This window comes from Molothrus aeneus, chromosome 13, assembly GCF_037042795.1.
Source record: "Molothrus aeneus isolate 106 chromosome 13, BPBGC_Maene_1.0, whole genome shotgun sequence".
Taxonomy (NCBI): Eukaryota; Metazoa; Chordata; class Aves; order Passeriformes; family Icteridae; genus Molothrus; species Molothrus aeneus.
This window is the reverse complement of record NC_089658.1, coordinates 19,820,288-19,842,616: the sequence shown is the minus strand read 5'-3', so window position 1 is coordinate 19,842,616 and position 22,329 is coordinate 19,820,288. Positions and strand designations below refer to the sequence as shown.

The 22,329-nt window shown below is 52.4% G+C and overlaps 2 protein-coding genes across 2 annotated transcripts in view; one reads left to right on the top strand and one right to left on the bottom strand.

The window, feature by feature from the left end:
• The window catches only part of SPG11 (SPG11 vesicle trafficking associated, spatacsin), a 32,185-nt gene extending 12,468 nt beyond the window's left edge, over positions 1–19,717 (bottom strand). The window contains exons 1-25 of the mRNA XM_066558487.1: positions 19,608–19,717; positions 18,886–19,185; positions 17,382–17,566; positions 16,414–16,641; positions 15,697–15,883; positions 14,999–15,136; positions 13,834–14,291; positions 13,471–13,616; positions 12,669–12,801; positions 12,412–12,567; positions 11,786–11,961; positions 11,496–11,672; positions 10,350–10,421; positions 9,343–9,470; positions 8,611–8,783; positions 7,006–7,213; positions 6,353–6,556; positions 5,570–5,676; positions 4,703–4,848; positions 3,654–3,815; positions 3,238–3,304; positions 2,653–2,818; positions 1,508–1,686; positions 870–978; positions 509–668 (exon numbers count right to left, since the gene is read on the bottom strand). Of these exons, the coding sequence (XP_066414584.1) occupies positions 509–668; positions 870–978; positions 1,508–1,686; positions 2,653–2,818; positions 3,238–3,304; positions 3,654–3,815; positions 4,703–4,848; positions 5,570–5,676; positions 6,353–6,556; positions 7,006–7,213; positions 8,611–8,783; positions 9,343–9,470; positions 10,350–10,421; positions 11,496–11,672; positions 11,786–11,961; positions 12,412–12,567; positions 12,669–12,801; positions 13,471–13,616; positions 13,834–14,291; positions 14,999–15,136; positions 15,697–15,883; positions 16,414–16,641; positions 17,382–17,566; positions 18,886–19,185; positions 19,608–19,717 (4,275 nt within the window). The remainder of the gene's footprint in view (positions 1–508; positions 669–869; positions 979–1,507; positions 1,687–2,652; positions 2,819–3,237; positions 3,305–3,653; positions 3,816–4,702; positions 4,849–5,569; positions 5,677–6,352; positions 6,557–7,005; positions 7,214–8,610; positions 8,784–9,342; positions 9,471–10,349; positions 10,422–11,495; positions 11,673–11,785; positions 11,962–12,411; positions 12,568–12,668; positions 12,802–13,470; positions 13,617–13,833; positions 14,292–14,998; positions 15,137–15,696; positions 15,884–16,413; positions 16,642–17,381; positions 17,567–18,885; positions 19,186–19,607) is intronic.
• Positions 19,667–22,329, top strand: CIAO2A (cytosolic iron-sulfur assembly component 2A). Its single transcript, XM_066558761.1, has 5 exons — positions 19,667–19,839; positions 20,132–20,296; positions 20,828–20,877; positions 21,204–21,249; positions 21,898–22,329. The coding sequence occupies exons 1-5, from the start codon at positions 19,716–19,718 to the stop codon at positions 21,993–21,995; spliced, it is 483 nt and encodes a 160-aa protein (XP_066414858.1). The 5' UTR covers positions 19,667–19,715; the 3' UTR covers positions 21,996–22,329.

The following is a 22,329-nucleotide window of genomic DNA, read 5'->3' as shown; positions in this document are numbered from 1 at the left end:
GGGCAGCAACAGAGGTGAAAAGAGTCTACTCAGGTGCTTTTGTGGAGTTATAAATTCTTCAAAACCACAAGCAGATCCAAGTTAAAATTCTAGGTCTGCTAAGCACCATCTTACCTGGAATTTCCCACTTAGCTTCCTCACATGACTTTTCCCAATTGCTTTTATTGGAGTGTTTTATTCCTTTTTAAATTGCATTCAAAATTAAACTTGGAAAATTTGGATTTTCAAAAGTTTAAGTATCTTTACAAAAAAAATAATTTTTGAAAGGAAAGATGAATAGCTTCATTATAACTTACACTGAACATCTGGCAACTCTCCCATTAAAAAAAGCAGTAACTACTTGAGTTTAAATTAAATTTACAAGTGTGGCTGCAAGGGAAGGGCTACCACAGTCCCAGGGTATGGACATCCCAAGAGAACCAAAACCCAGAGCTGGTGAGGCTCCTGCTGTCTCCACACTGGGACATTCCCTTGCTCCCAGACCCAGCTCAGTGCACAGGGAGCTCACCTGGGCTGGCTGGTGGCCGTGGAGCTGGGTCTGGATCAGGAACTGCAGCCACTCGTTGGACCTGGCACATTCCCTCAGGAAGGACGTGCTCAGCTCCAGGTTATGCAGCTTGCAGAACTGCATGACCAGGGACCACTGCCTCCTGCAGTCACTGGATGTCCTGCACAGAGTTCAGAGAGCTGCAGTTTGCAGCACACGCTCGGGTCTGGAGCGACCCTGGCACTGCCTGCACACAGCACCGGGGGCCACTGCAGCCAGGTCCCCGTCCTGTGCTGCCCTCCTCGGTGTTATCTGGCACTCAGAGGGCAGAGGGCAGCGCTCAGCCTCCACCTCCCAGGAAAGCAAACCCGGCTGCTCTCACCTCTTTATGCCTTGCTGCTCAATGGCATCCCAGAAGGCCTCTTCCAAGGAGGTCAGAACTGCTGCTGCTGCTGCCTTTTCACCATCAGCCAACCTTGTTAGCTTCTCAACTGTTTAAAAGAACACATTCCTGAGGTGCTACTGGGATCAGAGCCGGGCCAGCATTTTCAGGAGTAGCTTCCTAGCTGGGCAAGCAGACACCTGTGGCCCTGGTGTTAGAAATTCAACTTTCTAGAGTTATTTCTAGGATAAGTTTACCCTAGGATAAATTTCCCCACAGCTTTGAACACCTGATATCCCTGCAGGTAAATGAAAGGAAGGAGAAAGGGGATTTGGCAATGGACTTTGTTTAACTCTCTGCAATGTTATTACAACTGAACCTCACTAGTATCAGTGTCAGGCAGCTGCTGGGCAGTGTCTGTTAGATCCTGATACAGCCTGTATCAGTCTGCCTGCCTTACTTGACACTACAGGATCAAAATGCACCTTTCAAAATGAGTAAAGAAACGGGAACAAAAGAACAAGGAAGCTCTTCCATGCTTTTAGTGCAGTGCTGAGCCCCAGGCAGCCCCTCGCATCCCTCCCTCCCTTGCCAAGACACCCAGAGCAGGCACGCAAGGCAGACAAGGGCAGCCTTACCCAGGGAGTCCCTGGTGGGGCAGTGGCTGGAGATGAGGCTGGCAGCCCTGAGGGCCACGCGCAGCCCCAGGCTGTCCTGCCCCAGCAGCTCCAGGAAGCACACGCAGGCTGCAGCCACCGAGGGGACACCAAAGGAGCTCAGGGCCAGCAGCTGGGCCTCCCGAGCTGCCTGCTGGATCCTGCAGGGAGCACACACAGCTGGCACCACTGCACCAATGCAGTCAGCCTCCCTTTCCCAGATAACCCCCCCAAACTCCCTCCCCAGGCAAACAAGCAGCTGTGGGGTTTGCTGAACTCTGAGCCATCAGTATCAGAGGTAACTGTGAGCCAAAAGCTTCATATTTGTAAAAAATGTGGGGATGAGAATGAAGGCTTACATGTGATAAGCAGAGTTTGCAATTTAACATGCTTATCAAAAACTAAAGGTAGTGGAATTGGTGTTATAATTAACAAAACACCCCCTCAGCAGCTGAGAAAGGCAGAAAGAGCCTTTGCAGTTTGCAGTCCACTGCAGCACCAGGAACCTGAGTCTGACCTGCAGATGGTGCTAAGAGAAAAATGAACCCAAAGGGTTTTCCCACAGCAGTCACTGAAATAACCCTGCATCCCTGGCTGTCTGTTACACCATGACTTCACATTAATGCATGTTTCCCTTTTTGCCCCGGTTTTACCTGTTTACACAAGAGAAACAGATCTGTGTGGAAATGATGGAGAGAAACAAACAGTGACTGATACACAAACCAGACAGAAACAAAGTGATTTGCTCTAATTCCCACACTAAACAGCAAGTTTCATGTACTCAAGCAAGATGTGTCACTTGACTGAACACCTGATTTTGAAGCTTCAGCCAGGACATTTAATTCTATCAACCTCCAGTGCATTTTTTGCCTTACTATTTAAACTAGGAAATGTCACAGAAAAGGGGCATCATGCTCCTACAAAGTCAACTAGGGGCTCAGTTTCCTAAAAGAGGAGCCCACCCATGTTTGATCAAACCGGGGATCTTTTCCTCACTTCCTTTGTGCAGATTTGCCGAGGTGACTCCAAACCAAGCTCGCGTCTTTTCAGCGCTATCTGATTTCTAACCCTTAGGACACTGAGTGCTGCTGGGGAGGGTGCAGGGGCTCCCAGCTGGGGACACTCACAGCTGCCTGGGGGCTTTGCTCCTGGCCAGCTGCTGGCCCAGGAAGGTGCCGAAGGCGAAGGCGGGCCGGCCGTGCCGCAGGTAGAACAGGAAATCCAGCCTCTCCAGCACGGCGTGCCTGCTCACCAGCCCCGGGCTGGAGAAGTGGGGCAGCTGGCTCCAGGCATCTGCGAACAACACAGCAGCACTGTCAGGGACACTCTGAGGGCACAGCAGCAGCAGCAGGGCTCAGCTGCAGAACTCAGGGGAGAGCCAAACGTGCTCCTCGGGCTCTAAGTCACATCCAAAACCACCCTGAAACCCCACTCCTCACTGGGAAAGCACAGCTCTATCGCCTCAGCTTGCTTGGAAAAGAAAACATTGGTTTTCTATCTTATATTCAGATAATTTTCTATATTTAGAAAAAGTTCTGCCTGTGAAAAGCTTAACGCAAAAATCTAGAACTCTAGTGCAAAACAGAATTTCAGTAGATTACACTATTTTTCTTGTGAAAGAAATGGCCTTTTGAGTAAATTTATCTGCCAAACAATTCCCCTGGACAGTAATTTTCTTTAGGAAAGCATGGAAACCTTGGCAAGGGACATACCTGACACAGCCAGAGTGTTTGCTGACTGCCAGCCAAACAATTTCGTGGGATCAAAGGGCATTAATGACTGAAAGATCAGAAACAAAATAAATTGAGGCAGCTTAAGAATTTCACATCACTGTCCTGTAACTCTCAATTTCTAATTCTCATACCGGTACAAACATTGTAAAATTGAAATACTGCAATTTCTGCACTATTTAACACCTTGCCCACTGAACACTGCGAGAACACCCCTCTGACATTCCAGCACTGCAAACTCACAGGGTGTAGAGAGCACCCGAAAAAGCAGCTCAGGATGAAGCTGTGAACTTCAGCTCCACATCCAGGATGCCAAAGAAATCCCTGGCCCCCAGCCCCAGCTTTATCTGCAAACAAACCCCTCTGTCCTGGTGCCCTGCCAAAAGCACTCTGGGTACCTGCAGGAGGTGGTAGAGAGAGATGTCAGGAGGCAAAATCCCATGAGCAGTGCAGGAGGGAAAGAGAGCAGCCTTGAGCTTGGGGTAAGGGGTCAAGGCCATCTTCAAGAGCTGTGGATCAACTTTCTTTAGAGGTTTTTCTGTATCTTCATTCTGAAGGACCTACATTGCAAGCAAGCAAAATTAATTAGGAGGAAACTGCATTCAATAGCAACAAAACAATTCTGGGGTGTCCCGATCTACCCCACGGGAATTTGACAACACAGAAAATACCATCTTCTTTCCTGTAAAATGCTTTTCAGTTGTATCAGGCCCCAGCACCTGATGCTGCAGGTGACTGTGCTGTGGATCAAGACACTCTGGTCACCCCCTCTGCTCCAGCAGTTTTCTATCCAAGGGGGCATTTTTCTGTCACAGCCAAGATAGGAGCAGCAGGGCAGGGGGGTCAGAGGGGTCAGGGGGTCAGGTCAGGCAGTACCTGGTCAGGGGGTCAGGGGGGTCAGGGGGTCAGGCAGTACCTGGTCAGGGCTGTCAGGCAGTACCTGGTCAGGAGGTCAGGGGGGTCAGGGAGGTCAGAGGGGTCAGGCAGTACCTGGTCAGGGGGTCAGGCAGTACCTGGGCAGGGGGTCAGAGGGGTCAGGCAGTACCTGGTCAGGGGGTCAGGCAGTACCTGGGCAGGGGGTCAGAGGGGTCAGGGGGTCAGAGGGGTCAGGCAGTACCTGGTCAGGGGGGTCAGGCAGTACCTGGTCAGGGGGTCAGGGGGGTCAGGCAGTACCTGGGCAGGGGGTCAGGGCTGTCAGGCAGTACCTGGTCAGGGGGTCAGAGGGGTCAGGCAGTACCTGGTCAGGGGGGTCAGGCAGTACCTGGTCAGGGGGTCAGGGGGGTCAGGGGGGTCAGGCAGTACCTGGTCAGAGGGGTCAGGCAGTACCTGGTCAGGGGGTCAGGGGGGTCAGGCAGTACCTGGTCAGGGGGTCAGGGGGGTCAGGCAGTACCTGGTCAGGGGGGTCAGGCAGTACCTGGGCAGGGGGGTCAGAGGGGTCAGGCAGTACCTGGTCGATGCCCCCAGGCCCATAGACTGTGGTGGCCAGGGCCAGCAGGGTCCTGCCCTCCAGCAGGATGCTGCTCACACCCCCCTGGCTGCTGGGAATCAGCATCTGAGCATTGGCCAGACTGGCCTGGAAAATCATCTTGGGATCTTAAAAGGAAAAAAAAAAGTGAAATTTAATTCCATGTAAAACCAGTATTAAACGATTAATTACACATTACAGCTGTCCTCTGCCTGTGAAAAATGCTGAATTTTATTACTTTTTGCTGTCCATTCTGCTTTCCCTCACTTTGCCTATAAACACAATGAAGATGAGCTAAGGTTTACCAAGCTTTGCCCACACAGACAGGCTTGGCTTGAGCCCCACAGTTTAGCACTGGAGTGGTTCAATTCTTTATCCTACACTGACCATGCTTTCTAAAAAAGCTTCACTTGGGATTAGTTTTGTCTTTTGTTGATGTGTGACTCTGCAGAAGATGAAATGTTTTAAAAGTGCAAGGAGCTAGGGGCACAAACTCTATTGGTTTTCAGTAAAGCAAACACACAACCCAAGGGCAGAGAAATCAAAATGCACCACAGGGACTAGAGGAAGGTTTAATTTTAATGGGATGTGTGTCTTCTCATGAATTCTCCTTCTGCTCAACCTGTTGGCAACGTAACTGAACTGGAGGAAAGGATGGTCACACACAGAGTGATCCTCACTCCTGTGCAGTCTCCAGGTCTTTGAGCACAGCTCCAGCAGGAACTAATCCAGATTTCAGAGATGAGGAGGTGATGGACAGGGGGTTTGCAGCAGAGCAGAGGTTTAATCCAGCTGTGCCAAGCCCTGGGCTAGGGCAGGAACATCAGCCCCCTCTGGAGCAATTCCTACCTCGGGGATTGCTGGCGACCCCTCTGCACTGCACCAGGAACTCAAACCAGGGATGTGCTTCCTGCAGCTCCTTGTTACCCAGGACAGGGCAGTTTGAAGGGGTTAAACTGCAAATAAATGAGCAGCACAGTGAAAATACAGCATTGGAAACCACTGCTGTGACACAGCCTTAAAGACTGGAGCATCTCATGGGTGTTAATACCAAATACAAGTGGTTAGACAAACAACCAGAAAATTATGTACTGGCTTTTTTTTCTGGTCCACTTCTACATCTCTGGTAATTCCAGTGTTAGACTGGAGTTAGAGCTCAGAAATTCTAATTGCCAAGTAAGCATTAAGTGGGAAGTATTCATATAGCTCCAATAGCTAATACTGGTACCACCTTCAAGCCCCAACTAACCCTAGATTAGGTGGAAATCAGCAATTTCCTTATCTGTGAACATATCAGGAGTCAACTCACACTTGTGCTCAAGAGAGTTTCTGAATTCTGTAAATTCGGAGTTTCTGAAGAGCAACTTGGCTCATTCAGGATTGTACTGCTTGCAGCATTATACTAATTACAGCTGTAATTGTTTCCTTTCACGACTGACACGCAAATTAATATTAAGACAATCTGAATAAAGCTTCAAAATACAGCTTAAAATCTCCCACACTGCCCCAGAGTTTCTGGTAAATGACACTGCCAGGGCTGAGGAAAACGCTCCCCACCAAGTGTTCAAATTGTGTTTCCTTCTTTAAATTTTGGATCCCTTGTGGGGTTTGAGGGATGGGAAGCATTCCTACCTGTAATAGTCCAGGTAAGTGTACAGCAGGTACTGCAGGCTGTGCTCCAGGCAGTGGAGGACAAACTGGGCATGGAAGTCCAGGCCACTGGCAGAGCTGTATTTTGGAACAGGGTGAGGATTCTGCAGGACTCCCCCCAGGCACGACAACCTCTGGAGCAGCAGCTCAAAATCTTCCAGCTCAGAAGGGACAAAAATGCCCTTTCTGTCAGAAAAAAGCACAGACACTGATCACACAGCTCTCCTTGACAAGTTCTGATGGGTGTTTCCAGCTCACAATTAGAGCAGGGATTAATTCCCTGCTAGGGCAGACACAGAGTGCCAAAATCCATCTGCCTGTGCCCCAACAGCACTGTGGTTACTGCAGGGCACTGCCCAGAGCGAGGTGTGACCAGGGAAATGCTCAGCATTTCCTCCCTGGCATTAAAGTGGGCATCAGGAGTGTAACCCCTGAAACATCCAAGGGCTGAGGGAGGAGTGCTCCTGCTCTCCTGGCTCTTACTGTTGGCAGGTAAAGTAGGAGACTAAAATCACATTTATCAATGGATTTGCGCTGTTTCCAAAAAGAGCAGTATAAAAACCAGTATGTGCCAAGGATTTTATTTCTGATTTTGGCTTCACACAGGAAGGAGAGAGAAGCCTTGGGGCCCCTACCTGGCCAGCTTGTTGAGGATGTCCTGTCTCATGTAGGGGCTGCACAGAGTGCTCCTGTCCACGATGTCAGGGCTCAGGGGGGGCCAGGCAGCTCTGCCACATGGAGCCTGGCTGGGCTCTGACTCCTCAATCCAGGAACAAATCCTCAACCAGTCATGCTGGGCTGTCAGGTGCATCCAGAGCACCTCAGCGCTGCAGGTCTTGAGTTCTGCATTTCAAAAAGGCAAATGGATGAAACCAGCACACACAAACACTCCTGAGGGAAGTACTGGTGTTTTCTTACACAGAATTGTGCAATGGTTTGGGCTGGGACCTTAAAGAGCATCCAGAGCCATGGGCAGGGACACCTCCCACTGTCCCAGGTGGCTCCAAGTCCACCCAGCCTGGCCTTGGGCACTGCCAGGGATCCAGGCCGTGCCCACCCTGCCAGGGAACAATTCCTGATTCCCAAAATCCCATCCAGCCCTGCCCTCTGGCAGTGGGAGCCATTCCTGGGTCCTGTCCCTCCAGGTACCTATTTTTAATCAACAGCTGCCATGGGATCAAGGGTATTGTTCCAGCTCTTGGAGCCTCACGTTGGCAGAGCTGGAAGCAGTTCCCCAGGGCAGAGGGTGGCATTCCCATGAGGTAAGTCCCTCCCAGCTAATTCCAAACCCCTCTCCACAGGAGGAGCCCAGACCCAGGATGGAACGGGGTGAGCCCAGACCCAGGATGGAACGGGGTGAAACCCACCGGGATGGAACGGGGTGAGCCCAGACCCAGGATGGAACGGGGTGAAACCCACCAGGACGGAACGGGGTGAGCCCAGACCCAGGATGGAACGGGGTGAGCCCCACCAGGATGGAACGGGGTGAGCCCAGACCCAGGATGGAACGGGGTGAGCCCAGACCCAGGATGGAACGGGGTGAGCCCCACCGGGATGGAACGGGGTGAGCCCCACCGGGATGGAACGGGGTGAGCCCCACCAGGATGGAATGGGGTGAGCCCAGACCCAGGATGGAACGGGGTGAGCCCCACCGGGATGGAACGGGGTGAGCCCAGACCCAGGATGGAACGGGGTGAGCCCAGACCCAGGATGGAACGGGGTGAGCCCCACCAGGATGGAACGGGGTGAGCCCCACCAGGATGGAACGGGGTGAGCTCCACCAGGACGGAACGGGGTGAGCCCCACCAGGACGGAACGGGGTGAGCCCCACCAGGATGGAACGGGGTGAGCCCCACCGGGATGGAACGGGGTGAGCTCCACCGGGACGGAACAGGGTGAAACCCACCAGGATGGAGCGGGGTGAGCCCCACCAGGATGGAACGGGGTGAAACCCACCAGGATGGAACGGGGTGAGCCCCACCGGGATGGAACGGGGTGAGCCCCACCGGGATGGAACGGGGTGAGCCCCACCGGGATGGAACGGGGTGAGCCCCACCAGGATGGAACGGGGTGAGCCCAGACCCAGGATGGAACGGGGTGAAACCCACCAGGATGGAACGGGGTGAGCCCCACCAGGACGGAACGGGGTGAGCCCCACTGCCCCCACGGTGAGTGACACACACATGGCCTCTGTGGCTGTGCCCACAGGTGCCAGCGCAGCCCCATGGCACAGCACTTGCCTTGCTGTGCTTTCCAGGGCAGCAGCACCATCTCCTGCAGCCGCTGCTCCCAGCAGAGGGCCCAGCTGAGGGTCACTGTGAGCCAGGGCGCCCTGGGGCTGCCCCAGCCCAGCTGGGAGCCCAGCACTGCCCGGGGCCCAGAGAGCTCCTGCTGCCTCCTCCAGCTGCTGCACCTGCAACAACGGGCAGGGCTCAGGGGGCTCAGCAGCACCTGGGGAGGGCTCAGCAAAGCCCCCAGCCCGGCATGCCAGGGGGACTGAGCTGAGCTCGAGGGTTCAGGAGTAAAGAACTGCCTGGTTTTCCAACAGATTATCAGTATCATCAGTTACCATTATTTAACTGTAAAATTATTTTCTAGGTTATTTGGTTTGCTGTATTAAAGACATCATAGATCAAAACCAGAGCAAACATCTGAACACGAATAATTGAGTGGTAATTCTAATATTATTATTAAAAATGCTTCCTTTGAGGCAGAAGAGCTCTGTCACCCCCACAATAGTTTGTCATGACTCACAGAGCAGTTTGTCACGAGAGAACATGACAGCAACTGCCACAGAAATGAGAAAATGACTCAGTTCCCACACTGACTCTGATTTCTGCAAACGAACACCAGTGTGAAATTAATGACATTAAATTTGTTAGTGCAGTAAATCCCACAGAATGTAGAATCCAGCACACTTTAAACCCCATTAATGCTATTAATTAATGATTAAAATTAATAACCCACATTACCTGGAAAGAGACTGAGTCTCTTTGTTTTCCTGGAAGGATTCTGAGTAGAAGCTTTCAACCTGATGCACAAAGTCAATCATTTTCTTTTCTTTTTCAGAAAAGTAATTTTCTTCTTGTAAGACTTTCACCTTTAATTCAAATTAGAGCGTTACCTCCACCTGTTAAAATATTACCTCCAATTCCCCCCAGTCTTTATCTATCTTTAATCTATTCAAGTTGTAAACGATCCTGCAAGTGCAAACAATTAACCAACTGTAGGGAAACAATTCTGCAAGCAGAGGGCGATGCACTTAAATGACAAGAGGACTCCAGACTGTGAGAGAACTAGATGAGAGCAATGAATGACCCAGGAACAGCTCTGTAGTTTAACTGCAGCTGCAAAGGGACAGGGATGCTCCAGGAATGCCACCAGGAGGGGCAGGTGCAAGGCTGGCTGTCTCTGCTCTGAAGGTCAGTGCACTCAGGGGTTTCTTGTCACACTGAGCTTTTTTCTCACCCAGAGGTGGGGCACCTGAGAGGTGTTTAATAACTTTTAATCCATTTTCAGTCTCATAAGAAGGGTGAGACAATACAGATATTATAATTCATGGCCTCACAATCAGAAGCCAACTATTTCCTAATTACAATACATTACAAGTGCTTAGTCTATCAGCTTTTGCCACGCCATGCTGTAAATACCTTAAAACAAATTATCTAAAATTACCCTTCATAAGTCCTACTGCAATACATCTTTCATAATTCTATTTCTCTAGAACATCTAGTTTTATTTGTAAGACTATCCTTTGAGACTTATTTCCAGTTCCATTTCTTTCTCAACAATATCTGTCCTGTTCCATGACATCTCTAAGTCAGCATTTCTTATCACAAAGTTTACATACAAATACACACTGTGTGAGCCGTCTACCAAACTCTGAAAGTTTTCTATAAATCCATTTCCCAGAGTCTCCCTCAGCACATACCCAGGCCAGGCTGCAGGGCTGGAGCCAGGCAGCCCTTGCTGCACTCACCAGGAGCTCCCTGACGTGCCTGTCCTGTGTGTGCAAGCAGATCTTGTGCAGCTCCTGCTTCACATCCAGGCCCTGCCACAGAGAGGCACTCGCTGTAAAAGGTGCCCACAGAATGCACTGAACAGGTCGAGCACAGAATGAACACAGCAGCTTTCCTCCCAAGCACACAGCCCTGACGAGCAGGCTTGTGCCAGCCCTGCACCAGCTCCTGCAGGGACGTCCCTGCTGTCCCCAACCCTGCAGTGCCATCCCAGGGATGTCCCTGCTGTCCCCAAACCCTGCGGCCCCATCCCAGGGATGTCCCTGCTGTCCCCAAACCCTGTGGCCCCATCCCAGGGATGTCCCTGCTGTCCCCAACCCTGCGGTGCCATGCCAGGGACGTCCCTGCTGTCCCCAACCCTGCAGTGCCATCCCAGGGATGTCCCTGCTGTCCCCAACCCTGCGGTGCCATGCCAGGGATGTCCCTGCTGTCCCCAACCCTGTGGCCCCATGCCAGGGATGTCCCTGCTGTCCCCAACCCTGCAGTGCCATCCCAGGGATGTCCCTGCTGTCCCCAAACCTGCAGTGCCATCCCAGGGATGTCCCTGCTGGCCCCAACCCTGTGGCCCCATCCCAGGGATGTCCCTGCTGTCCCCAACCCTGCAGTGCCATCCCAGGGATGTCCCTGCTGTCCCCAAACCCTGTGGCCCCATCCCAGGGATGTCCCTGCTGTCCCCAACCCTGCAGTGCCATCCCAGGGATGTCCCTGCTGTCCCCAAACCCTGCGGCCCCATCCCAGGGATGTCCCTGCTGTCCCCAAACCCTGTGGCCCCATGCCAGGGATGTCCCTGCTGTCCCCAACCCTGCAGTGCCATCCCAGGGATGTCCCTGCTGTCCCCAACCCTGCGGCCCCATCCCAGGGATGTCCCTGCTGTCCCCAACCCTGTGGCCCCATGCCAGGGATGTCCCTGCTGTCCCTGTGCCCCTTCCCCAGGCAGAGCCACCCTTTCTCTGCTGCTCAGCCAGCACACAGCCCCAGCCAGGCTCCCTCACGCCAGCCATTCCCACTGCAATCCCCCCTGTTTTCAATCAATCCACCCCAGGAGCTGAGGCTCCCCGTGCCCTGCACAGTCCCAAAGCAGAGTGAGCACCCCAAACACCTCTCACCATGTTCCTCAGCAGCTCTGAGGCCTCCCTGGTGCTGCCCTTCAGCAGGCAGTCATAGACCAGGCTCAAACCTGTCTGCACAAACTCCTGCAGACTCTCAGCAGGGTGTTTCTGCCTTCTGAAGAAGATTTGGGCCTCTGGTATTTTGTTGCTTAGGATGGCCTCAGCAATCACTTCCTAAAGAGAAAAACATGGAACACACTAGAGCATCCCTATGCTGACTTTCTTCTCCAGTACTTTAAGACATTTCCACATAAACGATCTCCTTATATAAACTTGCTGATTTTCACCTCTGGAGTCAGTTTTTCCCATTCTTGGCTCTCTTCTATCTCAGGCAGGTCCTCATCCAGCTCAGCTCCCTGCCCTGGGGTCACTGCTGGGTGAGGGTACCTCCTCAGGAACTTCCTCAGCTTAATGATGTAATCAGTCAAAATATCTGCAGCCTTCTGCAGGAACTCATCAGGCTCTGCCAAAAGCATCCAAGACTTCGGTGAAATGGGAATGAACAGGCAGGATTTTAATGTTTAGCAATGCTGAATTAATACATGTGCTGATTATGATTAATAAACAGAGGGAAGAGCACATCAGCTCTGTCCCCCGTGCAGGCAGTGACAGCCCAGCACCCTGTCAGGACACAGGACACAGTCACAGCCCCACAGAGCTCCCTGCCCTCAATGAGGGGTTTTTCTGCCCAGGGATCAGTAAAGGAGAACTGAAATTTTGTATTAGTCCCACCAATTATTAGTCAGGTAAGTCCAATCTAAAACACAGGGAGAACATCTTTCACTCACTTAATTCTAGTATTTTTATGTTAATCCCAGGCAAAATCAAGCTTTTAATTCAAAGAATTAGCAGTTCTTACTTACTTAAACGATGACACACATTACTAGGTATGACCCAGCAGGAGTGATCTTACCCTCTGTGTGCACAAAGATTTCCTCCAGCTGCTTGGTGAGGAAGGTCAGGGTGAGGTTCAGGAGCTGCTCGGAGAAGGGCTTGCTGTGAGGCTCCATATCATTGGCTTGGATTGCTGAGCAGAGCAAGTTTAGAGCTGGCCTGAGCTCCTCCAGATCTGCAATGGGTCCAGAAACAGCTCACACATCAGCATCCTGCACTGAGCCAGGGGGACAGAGGGTGAAATGAGCCCCTGAGCAGCTGAGGTTCTTCACTCACTTCTCAGGTAGGACTGGGAGGCAGCACCCCCAGGCTGCTCAGGCCCAGGGCAGGCTGCAGACAGACTGAAAACACTTTCTTTGCTTTTCAAAAACAAGTCCACCGTGTCCAGTTGGCGATTCTCCAAACCTGCCTGGACAAACAGAAGCAGGACAATTAAGCATGGATTTACACCCATGCACCATACACTTGCTGCTGGGATTCTTCCTCCAGCCTCAGTGACACACACAGGAAACCAGAGGGGATTTAAACTCTGTGAGCAGCACCTGCAGCCTGCAGTAACAAGGTGACCTGCCAGGCTCCTCAGCCAGGCTCTGCTCCAGCCCTGCCCTGGATCTCCACACAAAAAATGCTATTGCAGCAATATGAAGTGAATACTATGAGAATCAGGACCCTGAATAAGCTTACAGCAATTTTATAAGAACAGCACAAAAACCAGAAACCTAGTTCCAAGGATTTCTTTTCATAGCTAACATTTTGCAAGGGGACAAAAACTGCTGCAGAAACTGGCAAAATTGCTTTTGGGTTCATTTAAGAGGGAATTTTGAGCGCTGCTTTGCTCTCTTTTATTTTATTAATGTGCATTCACTTTGCTGCTGTATTGCTTCCTTTGGGTTACTCATCTGCTTGGGGTTTTGCTGTTTATTCAAATAACTAAACCACTTTCTTTTGCCCCTAGGTTTGAGGCACACTTTTAATTGTGTCTAAACCCACACTGGCATTGCCAAACTGCATTCAATGCTTTGAATACAGAGTTTGTTTTTTGCAGGACAGCTTGCAAACAACAGGCATCTTTCCTCACCTCGAGGGCATGGATGGGAATGGAGCACCTCTCCCAGCCATTGAGGTGGCACAGGGAATCCACGACCCCGGCGCTGCCGAACATCATCAGCCTGGTCAGGAACTCCTCCTGAGTGACCCCAAACAGGACCAGGGACAGACCAAGCTCTGAACGACACAACCAAGCCATTAGTAAAGGCACAGGAGCCCATTTCTGGGCAGCAGCATCTCTACCCACTGCTGCTTCCAGAACAGTGAGGCAAGGCTGCAGCAGCTCCCTTTGGGTTTCCCCAAGCAGGACACGATGGAAGTTACCCACCAGCAGCCAGGTAAAACACTAAAATCCCCTAAAGCAGCTGTCTCAGGACAGTTTGTGAGCCCTCACCTGTGAGCAGCAGACACAGTGGCAGCTCTGCACTGCACTCCACATAGACACTGCTTCTGCCAAAGTGGGAACACGTCACGTCCTGGGACTCAAAATCCCAGAGCGCCAGAGACAGCCCCATGTCCTGTGCCTGCAGCACAAACACAGCCTTGGCTCCAGTCACCAGTTTGCACTCCAGTTTCACCGTTTCCTGGGCTGCTCCCGCGGGGATTTGTGCCCACTGCTGTCCTGCACCCGCAGGCTGGCCTTGGAGCGCTGGGGAAGCTGCCCATGTGACAGCCCGGGGCACAAAGGCCACCATCCTCTCTGGATCCTCGCAAACTTCGGGATCGTGATCTTCCAGATGGGTAAAAAACTGATACCAGGGCAAATTCAAGTCGTTCACCAACTCTGGAGAGCCTGGTGCTCTTCTTCTCCTGACTCTGTCCCACAGTGAGGATAGGTGTGCCTTCCAGGACCTGCCCAGGGCACACAGTCACCTCAACACCAGGTATTACCCCAGGAACAAGGCAGGCAAAGCTTTCTCAGTTCAATAAAATACACTTAGAGCTCATCAAATCCATCCAACATCCTGCATTTTAAGCTTATGACAGCCTCTTTATTTACATTTAAATACCCCCTGCAGCCAAACTGAGTGACCACAGCTGGATCAGCTGACAACATCCATGTCCAGCATTTTTAGTGAAAAGTTTTCTTTTCCTCACAGAAAATGCCAATTAAAATATAGTGGAACAGACATTTATAGATAGTTATATATAAATTATATTTATAGATAGTTATAAATAAATTATAGTTATAGATAGTTATATATAAATGTTGTACTATTTTTAACTGATAACAAATAGTTATCAATTAAAAAAACGTAGGACAGAATTAACTCCAGAACTGACCCTTTCTCATCTATACACAAAGTTATAACTGACATGCTTTATTATTATCAATACTCTAAGACTCACAGGTGACCCCAAAGCAGCAATTCCTGTTTGGAAGCTGTCCAATGCCACACCTAAAGCTGTCCTGGTCCACCCCAAGTTCAAAACATTTACAGCAGAATGGCTGATTTTACCTGTCCCAACTACACCTGAGAAAACAGATCAGCAGTTTATTATCAGTGATGCAGAGGAGACAAAGGCCAGCCTGTGTCAGGAGCTCTTCCCTCCTGTACCTGTCTGTGCGGAAGGGCAGCGGCAGGAGCTCCATGCTGTGCTCAGAGCTGGCCAGCTCATCCTCATCCAGTCCCTCTGCAGGCTTCACTGGGAGATTTTCAGGATCTCTCTTACAGAGCAAATGTTCAGGGAACTGTCTGTAAAGAAATAAATATGAAATTTCACCTTGCTCAGATGATTTAAGATGTTTTTTTCATGTTTAACTCCTCCAGGAGCTCTGGGTGCAGTTTTCTCTCAGGGTAACAGGTGAGCCATCAAAACCTGATGCTCCTTCCTTTGAGGTGGACACCACCTCTTAATTACCAGCTGGCCCTAATTCACCAAGCTGAATCAGTACATCTGTACCAGCAGAGTTTGATAATTCCATACCCCACAGTACTTCTAAAAGGTTCTACCACCCACCCCTGGCACTGAGAGCACCTCATCTTCCTGGAAAAAATATGAAGGGCAAGACAAAGTTAATCTGCTTGTTAACAGACAGATTAAAATAAAGAGATGTTATAGACACAGCTTCCTTTGTGACAGAGAATAAACTGGAGCAAGCAATGCAAGGACGATCTTTAAACAAAGAAGGAATTTCTGCTCTAGCACAGAAGTCAGAGCAAAAAGCTGCCAGCACCCCGGTGAGGGAGGACAGGCACAGAATTCAGGAGCTGTGAGGGTCAGGGAGCCCGCAGCCCTCTCCTGGGAGCTGTACCTGAAGTAGGTGTTGAGCTGCACAGCCAGGGCCCACTGGCAGCTGTTGGTGACCACGGCCGTGCTGAGGTCAGGAGACACCGCCAGGGCAGCCAGGGGGGACACAGGGGCTGGGCCCTGCCCCTGCCCAGCCCCCAGGGCCACACCCACCCTCCCAAGGGGGGCACCATCACTGCAGTCAAATATGTCTGCAAACAGCATCAAAGAAAAGCCCAGGCCTGGAGGGATCACCAGAGCACCTACACAGCAGGGGAAGGGGCTGGGTTTTGGCCCCAGGAGGAGGGAAAGGCAAGAGGACTTCACTGTGCTCTGATGTGCCAGAGGAGGTGAGCAGGGACAGGTTAATGGCAGCAGCTGCTGGAGCTGACAGGCCTGAGCCCCTGCTCATCCCAACACAAACCTGCCTCCCAGGCTCCCTGGGAGCCCGCAGATCATTTCTGGTTTAATTTAGCCATGAGGTGACAGCAGAAATCAGCCTGTTACACACAGAGCCATGAATCAAACCCCTTAATGAAACCCATAAACCCAGGTCTGTAGTGGGAAAGCCTGCACACACAGCTGTGGCACTGCTCTACAATAACCAGGATTTGGCTACACAACCCTCTCTGCAGGCACCACTTAAACATCTGTAAAGAAATTTCTGCTCAGCCCTGACAGCAGAGAAAAGCAGCTTTGCTCTTCCAGATGATTTTTCCCTGATCTCTCCTGCAAAGGATACAAATCCAGCCAGCACTGTCCAACAGGAACAGGATCCCCCTGCAGAACTGGGAGTCTGCAATCCTCCCCACAGCTCCTGGAGGCAGGGCCAGGGGGAAGCAGCCACAGGGCTCTGGGGGTGAGCCTTCCCCAGGAAAGGTCAGGTGCACAAGGAGAAACTGGTTGAGCAGAAGTTTGCACTTGTTGTTTCCAAAAGACAGAATCTTCACAGAGGAAATTGAAGGCAGACCTGTAAATTTAAATGTATTTAAATTTCACATTACAGCCAGCTAGACTTTTGATTTGTAAAGGAATCCCAAGAAAATGACAGCTCAAACTCATTGCCCCAGTTCCCATCCTAACAGAAGTTGGGGTGGTTGGTTTTAAATCTCACTTTCTGTGCCAGGGGCACTAATTCTAGAACCATTTCCCAAAACTTTTTATGTGGCTTTTTCAGTGGACAATACTATGAAGAACATTAAAAAATCCACACAAAATAGGATTTCAGTCAGCACTGAGAAGAAAAGCTACAAACTTTAGAAATAAAATATTTTAGGAAGGGAGACTGTTTAAGAACATGTAAAATACCAAAGCCTCATTCTAACGGCACACTATATTTGCTAATCATAAAATACAAGGTTAAATGTTTAATTAGTCTTTGCAGGGTTATTGATGAGCCTTGTCTCCCTTTTCTTCCCATCAGTCCCAATATTAAAGTTAAAATTTGAGAGAGCAGGGTCGCATATATCTTATTAAAATTCATTTTTAACTTTGTATCATTAAAAAATGACCCTACAAGAGTTTTATTCTTTCTGGCAACGTCACCTTTGAACACAGAAATGTCCCCATTATTTTTCAAGCCCATGAATCCTGCTGATCCCATTGGATCAGTGGGGAGGTAACTGAAATTCCCTAGTGCTCCATCCCACCAGGAGCAGCAGAACCAGAGCTGCAGTATTTCACACATGCCACACATTGAAATTTACTCACTGATGTTTTTAGCTTCAAGGAGCTTTCTCAGCGTCTCTGCCTCACAGCTGTGCAGGGAATTGGAGTTGTGCTTTCCATCTTCTACACTGAACTCATAGACAAACAGGTCATGGCTTTGAGCAAGAGCCAGGAGCTTTGTCTTGGTGGACTGTGAACCATCATCTTCCAAGCTGTCCCACAGGAAGCTGAAGGGGAAACATTCAGAGAAGTTATGGCTTTATTCCCTCTCCCCATTTCCCACTCTGACCATTCTGGGTGTGCACTGGCAGGGGACAACACCTTCACCTCAGCACTGAAAGCCCTGCTGCCACCCTGGCCCTCCCAGCACTGAACTGCTCCATCCCTGGCAGGACAGAGCCTGAGGAGCCCCAGCTCCTGCTCCTCCTCCTCTCCAGGATAAAGGGGTTCCATCCTCTCCATTTTTCACTCCAGCCACCCAGGACACCAGGGATGCTCTGCTTCAGGAGAACACCAGCACAAGGGAGAGCAGAACACACTGTCCATTCCAGACTTTTCCCTGGTTTTTGGGCTGACAACCCCTCCAGGTGTGTCACACCTGCTCCGTGGTGATGGGGAGGGGACAGAGAGCGACCAGCTCAGCACGGGGCAGGGCAAAGCAGAGAGCAGAGCCCTGTGACAGCCCTGAAGCACTGCCCAGCCCCGGAATGTCCCAGGCCAGGCTGGATACTGGGGCTGGGAGCAGCCTGGGACAGCGGCAGTGTCCCTGCCATGGCAGGGGTGGCACTGGCTGGGATTTAATGTCCCTCACAGCCGAAGCAGCTGGGGATTGTGTGTGACACAGAACGTCCGGCTGCTGCTGCTGCCGGACACTGCAGGTGCTCAGAACTAAGGTGTGGTTTTGGCTCGGCACGGAAGCTGCCAAAGCAGATGCTGGAGCCACCACGCGTTAAAGCCACCATGTGACCGCCGAGTGTCACCCGGGCTGGCCCCGGGCTGCGGGGGAGGCGCAGCACTCGGGGCACTGCGGCGTGAAGCAACAGCCCGACAGACAGACAGACAAACCCTTCTTGTTTGCTCTGGGATGAGGTGCCGTGAGCACATCCGGCAGGACGGACAGACACCACCCGGCCAGACAGACACACACGACCCGGCCGGACGGACATACACGACCCGGCAGGACGGGCAGACAGACCCAGCTCCCAACGGGAGCGCTCCCGTTGCGGGCCCGCAGTCCCGCAGCCCCGGCCCGCACTCACTGAGCCCAGGCTCCCCGCAGGACGCTGCCCGCAGCCCCGGTCCGCACTCACTCAGCCCAGGCTCCCCGCAGTCCCGCAGCCCCGGCCCGCACTCACTGAGCCCAGGCTCCCCGCAGGACGCTGCCCGCAGCCCCGGCCCGCACTCACTCAGCCCAGGCTCCCCGCAGGACGCTGCCCGCAGCCCCGGCCCGCACTCACTCAGCCCAGGCTCCCCGCAGTCCCGCAGCCCCGGCCCGCACTCACTCAGCCCAGGCTCCCCGCAGGACGCTGCCCCGGCCCGCACTCACTCAGCCCAGGCTCCCCGCAGGACGCTGCCCCGGGCCCGCCCGGTCCCCAGCGACTCCAGGCGGATGCCGCCGGCCAGCAGCACGGTGCCCAGGGCGTGCCGGGCCCTGCTCAGCCGCACCCGCGCCGCGCCCCGCGGCTGCTCCGAGCGGGGCACCAGCAGCACACGCAGCTCCGCCCGGGCCCCGGCCGCCGCCATCCTCCGGCCCGGCCTCAGCGCCGCCCGACGCGCCCGGCCCGAGCCGCCGCCATCCCGGCGGGGCCGCCCCTCGTTCCGGTCAGCTGGGCACCGCCGGGCCCGACTACAACCCCCGGCACACACCGCGGCACAGCAATGCGCGCTGGGAGCTGTAGTTCCCCCCTGGCCCGCAACTTCAGCAGACTTTTCTTTATTCTTAAGTAGAATTCTCTGTATATTTCCTCTGATCTCTGTTGTAGATGCATCCCCATGGCATTTCTGCGTCCCCACTCTGCGGCAGCGGCTGTCTCGGGGGCCCCTCTATGTCCTGGAGCTGTCCTGGGCTCTCTCTGTGCGCCGGGACGTCCCTTTGTGTCCACACTCTGTGCCCCGGGGCTGTCCCGGGGGTCTCTCCGTGTCCCCTCTCCGTGTCCCGGGGGTCTCTCTGTGTCCCCTCTCCGTGTCCCGGGGGTCTCTCTGTGTCCCCGCTCCGTGTCCCCACCCCGGAGGCGAGGTCACGCCCCACGTGGGCGTGGTTCCCGGTACCTCCCCGCCCATTGGCCGGCCCCGGTCCCGCCCCCGGCCGCCATTGGCCGGTGCCGCCCCGCCCAGGCGGAAGCGCGGCGGCCCGCGGGCCGATGGCGGAGCGCGGCCATGGCGCTGGCGCTGGCGCTGCTGTGGCAGGCGCTGGGCCGGGTGTGGCGGAGCCCTGCCAGTAGCGCCCGCCATGCGCCCCCGAGCCGCGCCATGGAGCACGACAGGGCCATCGAGGTCTACGGTGACTGCCGGGGGGCGCGGGGGCCGCGGGGGGAGCCCCGGGCGCGGTGCCGGTTTGCCCTTGGGGGGCTGAGGGGGAACGCGCGGGGTCCTGAGGGGCTCGGAGCGCTGAGGGGGCCCCGAGGGGCTGGGCAGGGAGAAAGGGCCTGCTTGGCTCGTTGGGATCGCTTGTGGCTTCCAAAGAGTGAACCTTTGGAAGTGAGCACTTCTATCAGCAGTGCCGGGAAGGGGTGCTCGTGGAAATCCCTTTTGTGAGTCCCAGGGAAGATTCCTTATTGTGCCCCTTGTCTCAGATATAATCCGGACTATCCGGGACCCGGAGAAGCCAAACACTTTGGAAGAACTGGAAGTGGTGACGGAAAACTGCGTGGAAGTGCAGGAGATAGGGGAGGATGAATATCTGGTCATCATCAGGTTTACACCAACAGTACCTCATTGCTCCTTGGCCACTCTCATCGGTGAGATTCCTTTAATTAGATCACAAACAAAGAGCTCGGGGTCCTTTGAGGCTACCTGGATGCCACCAGTCCCAGTGCAGATTCAGTCTTGCCTGCCTGTGTTGGTTTGATCAGGAATTACAGCTTGAGAACCCTGCCACCAGTGCAACCAAACCAAAAACCAAACCAAACCAAACCAAACAAACCCCCAAATCCAGAGAAATGGGGACAGCCATCTGTTTGTGTCGTGTTAGGGAATCTCTTCAAGGAGAGATTCCTCTCAAAACTCTGCTGGGAAGTGGTACAGAATTCCTTCTTTGTAGTCTCCAAGTTACTTCAGTAATGTTATTAACTGAGTTTCTCAACTCTCAAACTTTTAAAAATCAAAAAAAGTACAACTTTCTGCTTGTCCCCTTTCCCTCTGTGCCTTGTGCTGCTCAGAGTACAGAAGGACACTGTCACTTACACTGGTTATTAAACATGGATTCCCTGAAAATGCTCCCCAGACCTTCAATTTTACAGGAAAATCTCTTTTGTGTTCTCTTTTAACAGGTCTTTGTTTAAGAATAAAACTTCAGAGATGTTTGCCTTTTAGACACAAGGTAAAGTGCCTGGTTTGAAGCCTGTTTTACACTCCATGAATGAATGTCAGCCTCCATAAATTAAACACAGACCTTTAGAGACTTGACCCCAATAATGTAAAGAACACATTAGTTACTTGAGGATCTCTGCAGTTGATTTTTGGGTGGTGGTTCTGTTTTTGTAGCTGCTCCACGCTCCCAGCTGAGCGCTACAAAGGGAGCTCCTGGCAGCAGTCCCCTCCTGGGGCAGCAGGGTGACAGCCCTGGGTGTGGGGATGGGGTTTTCCTGCCAGGAGGAAAATGTTCCACTGCTGTGGTGCCCCTAACACTGCTGATCTCTCCTCCAGCTGGAAATCTACATTTCTGAGGGCACACATTCCACGGAGGAGGACAGTGAGTAGAGCCTGTGCATGCTGCTGCTTCAGCCTCTTGTGCCCTGTCCTCTGCTCCCCTGCCTCCCCAGAAACTAATCCCCTGTCAGAGCCTGCAAACCCAGTGGCATCAAGGTGTCCCCAGGGCTGTGGTGGCTCTGTGACCACCTGCTGGCTGCTGCTTTGGTTTTATAACAAAGCCCCCCAGTTCTGGCAGGGGTTTGTAACAAAAGTTGAGTAATTGACAGGAGGAGCTGCCTCAGCTGCTGGCCCCACTGTCCTCAACTCCCCACACCAAGTCTGGATGTTTCTCAGGCAGGTTTTGCAGCAAAGCTGGCAGGACCTGGGTGTTCTGCCCAGCCAGAGCCAGGCCCTGTCCCAGCAGTGCCCAGAGCATTCAGTGCCTGCCAGAAATGGGATGTTGTGGTTAAAGAGCTGTACACTGAACCTGGGCCACTCATTTACCCTGAATTTCACCCTTGGTTTTGGGACATGCCACTGGAACACCTCACACCCTTTTCCTGAGCCGGAAAAGTGACAGGAATTGTGATTTCCCATGGTTGCTTTGTGGTGACTGCGCCTGCATCTGCCTCGTTCCCCGTTTCCCAGCAATGCCCCTCGATGTGCCCTTTCCTGCTGAGCCCCTGAGCCCTGTGCTGGTGTTTTGCAGTCAACAAGCAGATCAATGACAAGGAGAGGGTGGCAGCAGCCATGGAGAACCCGAACCTGCGCGAGATCGTGGAGCAGTGCGTCACTGAGCCCGACTAGGGGCACGGCCCCGGGCACAGCCCCGCTGCAAGCTGAGCAAGTCAAATAATCAACGCCTTGGGGTTTATACTTGAGTTGTTCTTATCTTCCATGTGGTTTTCTTTTTTTAAAGAGAAATTGTTTATAAGATAGATTTAAATTATGAGGAATCAGTCTCTAAAGGAAGCTGGAAGTTTGTAATTTTTGGTGTCCAGAGGAATATTTTGTGATTCAAAGCAACACATCTGCATTGCCTTCTGAGAGACGTTGTGATACAAATTCAGTTTTGCAAGTTGAATTTCTACATTGTTTCAATCACTGCACTGTAAAAATAAAACAGATTCTTGTACTGAAA